The sequence below is a fragment of the Empidonax traillii genome, unplaced genomic scaffold, assembly GCF_003031625.1.
Source record: "Empidonax traillii isolate 1590-97213 ecotype Southwest subspecies unplaced genomic scaffold, ASM303162v1 scaffold459:size589781, whole genome shotgun sequence".
NCBI lineage: Eukaryota > Metazoa > Chordata > Aves > Passeriformes > Tyrannidae > Empidonax > Empidonax traillii.
The window spans coordinates 485,426-492,647 of NW_020955652.1; the positions used below are offsets into that span (position 1 = coordinate 485,426).

The 7,222-nt window shown below is 44.7% G+C and overlaps 1 protein-coding gene across 3 annotated transcripts in view; it reads right to left on the minus strand.

Moving 5' to 3' along the window:
* The window catches only part of MORC2 (MORC family CW-type zinc finger 2), a 47,151-nt gene extending 39,987 nt beyond the window's left edge, over positions 1–7,164 (minus strand). For all 3 annotated transcript variants that reach the window (XM_027895384.1, XM_027895383.1, XM_027895382.1), the window contains exons 1-2: positions 7,021–7,164; positions 738–791 (exon numbers count right to left, since the gene is read on the minus strand). In XM_027895384.1, coding sequence (XP_027751185.1) covers positions 738–791; positions 7,021–7,088 — 122 coding nt within the window. In that variant the 5' untranslated portion in view covers positions 7,089–7,164. The remainder of the gene's footprint in view (positions 1–737; positions 792–7,020) is intronic.
* Between the last annotated feature and the right edge of the window lie 58 nt (positions 7,165–7,222).

Below are 7,222 nucleotides of genomic sequence, written 5' to 3' on the forward strand. Positions count from 1 at the left end.
CTCCACTCCCATACATACAAGGTTGTTACAGGAAGCTGTCATTGGAAGACCACTGAAGTGAAACCCTTCACACACTGCATCCACCCTTGTATTTGAAAGTCCAGCACTACTGCCCTCTTCTCAAACCAACCTAGGTTTGCTGACCAGAGGAGTGCAGCTATTACGCTGTAATGAAATCCCACTTGACAAATGCCAAAGCCACTGTCATTTGGGTACCTCCAGCCCAGCTGCCTCCATTCTGGAGAACTTCTCCGTAGACAAAGGAGAACCAAGAGGTCAAAGGGAAACCACCCCAAAGACCCTACTTTTCACTACCCTGTAGCAACAGTGAACACAGCACCAGCCCGCAAAGAGCTGATTCTCTACACAGAGGTTTTCCTGCACAGAAATCCCCCAGTTTCAGCTCTTTCCATCACGAACTACAGTGTGACAAGTCATGTTTGAGAGAAAACAATTCCAAAATATTTCCGTAATGCCTCTTGAGAGTCCTTGTCCAGCCCAAGAGAAAAGTACACGAAGCTTGGGATGCAGCTATAGGATGGATTCCCATTTTAAGGGGGTAGATGTGGCAGTGTAAGAAGAGCAAGTGAAATATTCATACTAAATTTCAGCAATTCCTACCTTGTATTTTTTGTAAAGTCAATTAGAAGTGAAAATTGCTCAAGATCAACTAATGGCCAGGTGAATTAAATCTTAACCAAAGTTACCTTGGGAATTACACAGTCTCAGGTACGTACCTGGCATTATCTACAAGTTCAGCAAGAGCACCAAACAAGAACTCATGGGTAGTTCTGGAATGAAACACAGAAATCAGCAGGGTTACAGCAACACTTAAAAAGAGAGACCTTTAAAAAAACAAGAATCTCAACCACATTTTATACAAATCCAATCAAATGTCTACCACGCTATGGTCTGGCTGACAGCAGGCTAGGAACGAGCAATTTACTGTCTCCCAGAGGCAGCCAGACAGCAGCCAGGCTGCCCCAAACTGCAGCTCAATATGGTCTAAAACGTATGGCAGGTATGCAGACCCAACACAGAAAATGATGGACCCAATGAACCAGCCTATGACAGAAAATAATTCATGGAAATCCTTAGTTACATCATTGACAGGTCTTTTTAGAGCAACTAAACACTGCCTATATGTAAACACGGACAGGTCAGAGTTATCACACAATCACAGAATGGTTTGGGTTGGAAGGGACCTGAAGGCTCATCTCATTCCAATCCCCCTCCCTGCTATGGGCAGGGATACCTTCCATCATGCCAGATTGCTCCAAGTCCTGACCAGCCTAGCCTTGAACACTTTCAGGTATGGGGTAGACACAGCTGCTCTGGACAACGAGACACAGACAACATTATGCAAAAGGTCAGTCTCCCCTATGCACGCAGTCTCATTGTTGAAGTTATTTCTGACAGTAAAAAGCTTCGGGATCCTGGGAGACTTCCAATAGCTGCAACTGCTGCTAATCCAGACAGTCTTCTAACACCACTGTACCACAACACCTTCCCAACTCCATGCTAAAATCATGAACCCAGTTACCACTTCAGCACAATCTCAAGAGCCATGTTTAGTTTCCAGCCTCTTAGCTGCCATGTCTTAGAAGCAGCTGGAAGCCTGGAAGCCATTAGTTATGTGCCTCAACATTGAAGGAAGATACATGGTGAGAAACCTTAAGGAGCTAATAAAAATCATTACAATATATTGTCTGCCAATGTAAATGCCGTATCTCCACTTAGTGCCCAAACTGGCAACCTGGCTTCAAAATCTAACAATTATTTCAAACATAGATGAGCCTTACTGACCACAGTATTAACAGCAGCTGTAAGACCTGGAGAAATAGCTGCTGGGATTTGTTGCTCTTTCAAGATGTTTGATGGAGAGATCAAGGCCTCAGAAACTGGTTTTATCAAAGTCTTTCAGTTTGCACAAAGCCCTCCCAAACAACCTGTTCTCACTACTACACAAACAGGCCAACAGGTGACTAAACAGAAGATACCTATTTCTATTTTCAGCTTTACCAGAACAGACACATAGGTACTTCCCACATATAAAATATATAGCAGTCCACACTGCTAGTAACAAAATAAGCTTACGTATCCATCTTCAATGTCATGACACCAAAACCAACAACTCAGCTCCAGTCAGAGGTAAAACACATAAGCCTTCAAAGTTATCACTAGGACCACGGGAATCAAGATTTTCATCTTTGCAAGCTCCCGCTTGCCCATGCAGAGACAAGACAGATGGGAATAGTGTTTAGAAGACTATCTATCCAATCAGAAAGCTTCTACAGAAATGCAATCCTGCTGTTTTTTTCCTTTGAGCGAGATCTCCCGCTGTCCTGGTTTCAGCAGAGTAGAGTTAATTTTCTTCTCAGTAGCTGTTACAGTGTTGTTTTAGATTTAGTGTGAGAATAACATACGGATATTTTGGTTGGTGCCAAGCCATGAGTACCATAAGTCAAAGACTTTTCAGTGTCCCAAGCTCTGCTAGTCAGCTGTGCAAGAACCTGGGGGGGGACCATAGTCAGGACACCTGACCCAAAACAGACAGAGGGATATTCCATACCACACAATATCCTGTTCAGTGTATAAACCGGGGGGAGCTGGCCCAGAGAGGCCAATCGCTGCTGGGAGATGGACTGGGCACAGTTCAGTGGAGGCTTAACAATTGTACTGGGCATCACTTGACTTTCTTGGGCTTTATTCCTCTCTCTTTCCTATTATTACCATATCTTACTTTACTTCGATTTTTGAACTGTTCTTATCTCAGCTCATGGGTTTTAACCTTTTTCTAATTAGCCTCCCCATTCCACTGGGGTAGTGAAAGAGAAGTTGCATGGGACAACTGCAGATTTCAAGCACTCTCGAGTTTACAAGCACCTACTCAGCTCCACAAATCAACATCCCAGAAGTTTATTTAGGAAGTAACCCGTAAGCAAATGGATGCTTTAGCATTAGTAACTACGCTTCATTAGCAGCTTTTACTCCACAATTTGAAGAATACTTCAAAGTAAATAAAGACGCAAATAAGATACAAATAAGGATTTCCAAAGAGAGATGCTGGAACAAAACAGTGGACAACAGCTGTAGGTGGTAAAAGAGGCAAGAAAACATCTCCGTGTAGCCTGACACCGTACTGAACTTGAACATCTCCCAAAACTGCAACCTCTCAAGCTGACAAAGGGAAACCATGCTACAAGCAAGTGAAATTCACTCCAGCTATTTATCACTAATAAAAATGAATGTAAGTATAAAAATCTTCTGTTCGGTTTATGAATCTCAACACACTTGTCACTAACTAAAGTCACGTGAAGTGGTTTTGAATCTAGGCCTTCCTTGGTGATCAGGTTGTAACCAATCAACTGGTTCAATCAACTAATTTTAACAAACCCCATGGTCTTGTCTTATAGTCAAGAATGCCTCAAATACTTCACATCCAGCATGATCAACTAATGATAATTTCTCCCATCTCCCAAAAAAAGTTTGGGATTACTTTACTTGCAACACAAGTTTAAAAAACATGAGGCAAGCTCTTGGCAAAATGAAGTCTTTTCAGAGCTTCAAGTAAACTGGAAATATCTGAGCATAAGTTAGACAGCAACCAGTATCAGAGTGTTTGAAATACAACTATTACTGGTCATACAAGAGATGAAACAACACGTGGAAGGGAGGGAAGTGTTATCAAAATCCAGAGTCTCAGCAACAGCTCATCTTCGGCAGGCGGACTGGCTCAGACCTTCCCACAACTTCTATTTGAGCCAGCTCCATGCAGGAGTGCAGGCTTGACAGGGAACAAACAGGCAGTCCAACGCTGCTAATTTATTGAAACGTAAGTTACAAAAGGTCAAGTCAGACTGCTCAAGAACATGACTGGCTTCAAACATCTCTACAAACAATCATTTGGAGTAATGCGCCAAGAGAAGCTAAGCTTGTCTTGTGAGCAGTTCCTACAGGATCACCCCTCTTTGAACCAGGTTTGACTCTGGACCCTGCATAATCAGACAAGTACCTAATTACTAACGAGACACATAAGACTTCAATTTTGTTCTAAAGGAGGTCACATCTGGGAAAATGTGGGGTTTTCTTTGCGTGTGTGTTAGGAACAGGAGCTATCCTCTTAGTACTCTGCACTCCTTTCAGGCCAGAACAAAAAACAAACACAAGAAGAAGCAGAGTTTGGAGGGTGGGGAGATGTTTGTAGTCTATTATTACTAGTTTTCCTCAAGCCCACCATTCAGTCATCTTGAAGTCTGTCTATTTGAGCGACCTTCTTCCATTCCAGCTGTATTGAATGGGACAAGTCTAGTTACAGGAAACCACTAAAGTTCCATCACAAGCTAAAGGCTACCTACTGCTAGAACACAATTTCAGGTGTTTGACTTTTAACAAACTCCTTCAAATATTTATTACAAATATTCAAAATATACAGACAGAAGTTCTTTGGGCTCAAGTCTGGTTTTGGGTTCATCTCAATGAATGACTTTGGAAGTATCCTAAAGTAGGAGCATTTAATTCTTAAGGAAAAACAATGTGAAGGCAAGCAGATGGCTCTGTGAAGTCATAAAAACAATGCACGGGTAATTTTCATGTGCTATGTACAGTGGTTTTCTTTCCAGGATCCAAAAGGACTTTCACACAGAATCATAAGGGTTGGAAAAGAACTTTAAAGGTCATCTAGTCCAACACCACTGCCACAACCAGACACCTTTCCCTAGCCCAGGTTGCTCCAAACCCCGTCAAACCCGGCCTTGGACACTCCCAGGGATGGGGCAGCCACAGCTTCTCTGGGCAATCCATGCCAGAGCCTCATCATCATCTCAGGGAAGAACTTCTTTCTTATATCTAGTCTAAATCTACACTCTTCTAGTTTAAAACTATTATCCTCTGTCCTGCTGCTACAGGACCTACTAAAAAGTCTGTCCCCCCTGAACTATTCATCATATAAAGTGCCTGGAAAAGCTCAGTGGTGTTTTTATTTAAAAAAAAAAAAATATGGTAACTGAAATGATTCATATACATGCTGTGAAACTTGCTATCAGACACAGAACCATTAAACAGCTATTGTAAAGATCTGCTGCAAGTCCTCAAGCTCAGAGACCAGATCAACAGTCTCCTGTAAAGCACTTCAGACTGAGTGTTCTGGGTTAGACACAACAAAACTTTTCCTAAAAAAGGTCTTACAAAAGAAGAAAAAAAAAGTCATGGTTTCCTTCTGCATCCCAACAGCCATCTGGCTGGCCTTTAACTGCAATTTGAAGAACTTCTACCTCCTTGACTATCAGAACACTTTTAGCACTGAACTAGAATTTATCTGAGATGGGATGGTCTTCCTCAGCAGAGAGAAATGTCCAAAAGACCAGTCTCCTCTATGAAAAGCCCTATGCTGGTTTTGGACTGTTTTGAGGTATGGGTGCGGCTTTTTTTGGTCATTGTTTTGTTGGAAGAGCACAAAGGTTGTTTGCAATGGCTTGGTTTGGAGTTTTGGTTTTAAATGACTTTCACTGTTTCCATTCCCATTCTTAGGGAAGCATTTGGCTTATGCACCGATTCCCATAATCTCAGAAGGCTTTTTGCTTATGATGGACAAGATGCCCCAGCTTTGTCTCATCCAAGAATCAGCTTCCAGCTCCTCCCAACAATTTGGTCATGTAGGTATCACTGTAGACATACAGCACACTGCAAGCAGACCAGCAGCATAAGCATGGTGGCAACATGAAGTAGCTTTAATATGCTTGAGGACAGCATCAACATCTCAGTCTTTTCTGCAGCACAGATGTTATCTTCTCAAAAAGAGTTCTGGAGTTCCGAAGGCAAACACGAACTTCCGACTGAGCTCTGCCATTCAATCTTCTAATCCATAAAAAAGACAGTCTTCTGCAGCTGGACACCACAATTTCACAAATCACCACAGCACTAGAACATGACTCAGTATTGTCCACCTTTAGGCATCAGACTGTTCACTGTCCACCAGCTGGGCCAGAGAGCAAGGCCACAGGACACAGACCCAAGGGTGATATGGAGCTGTTACTAGGTTTATTCTCCTGTGCAACAGCCCTTTGCTTTTCTGATCCTGAAAAGAAAGGGACTGTAATGTTCTTGGTATACATAAGGGAGGATTAGTCTTGGCTGCTCTTGCAGATGAATCTTGTTTACCAACAAAACCAGACAGATCTACTTTGAAATCAAGTTGCTCATGTCTCTGTGCCACCTGCAAACCCCTGTGGTCCTTCACAAATTCAAAAGGGAAGCAAAAAGCTAAACTTGCACTTCGTTTCTTCTTCTATTGATGGATAACACTAAGAGTCAACTCTTCCGCAGAACATCAGGGGACAATCTTAGGCTGGTGACCAACTAATCAAAATGAATGCCAAGTGTGGTTCCACGCTATTCCTCCAGGTCAGTTCAGGAAGAACAAGCAGTTTCTTTCCTTTTCTCTGTACATGGCAACTACAAGGCTTAGGAGTGGCAGGCAGGTCTCAACAGGCGCCTGACCCCACAAAGCACCGTTTTCTGGTAGCGCTTCCCATTTTCTAGACATGTACTCAGAAGAACCTCATTTTAAACAAGGGCTTTGCCTCTTCTCAGGATGTGTTATTTTGGGGATTTATTGGTAACATGCAAAAATCTGATTGGAAGAAAACTGTCATATTCCTGTTGAAAATAAACCTGCACAACACATGCAGGCATGCAGGAAGCCAGATGCCACAGTGGGATGGCGGCCGGCACAGCAGAGCATGTGCTGCTCACAGAGGCACGGCTGCGGGGCTCCGGCTGCCCGAGGGGCCCCTCCGTTCCCCCCAGGGCCTACCGTCCCCACACATCGGCTTTCCATGACCTGTGGACCCGCCTACGGTGTGACAGCCGGGCCTGGAGGGACCACGAGGCGCCCGGGCCAGGGGCAGGGAGACCCCTCTGCCTGTCGGCCCATGCGGCTTCGGCCGGGCGCACCACGCTGACCCGTCGCCCCAAGAAGGCCAGGTGTCACGGGCCCGCCCCGCCGCAGCCGATACTCACGAGTTGGTGTGCAGGTACTCGAAGGTGAGCTGGGCTCGGTTCAAGCTGCTGTAATTGCCCAGGGACATGGCGGTGGCCGTCACCGCGGCCGGGCTCGGGCTCGGGCTCGGGCCCGCGCCGCGTGCGTCGGCGGTCGCGCGCGCCTCGAGGCCTCCCCGCCCCCTGCCAGTCACAGCCCCCGTAGGGCAGCTGGCGCTATGCC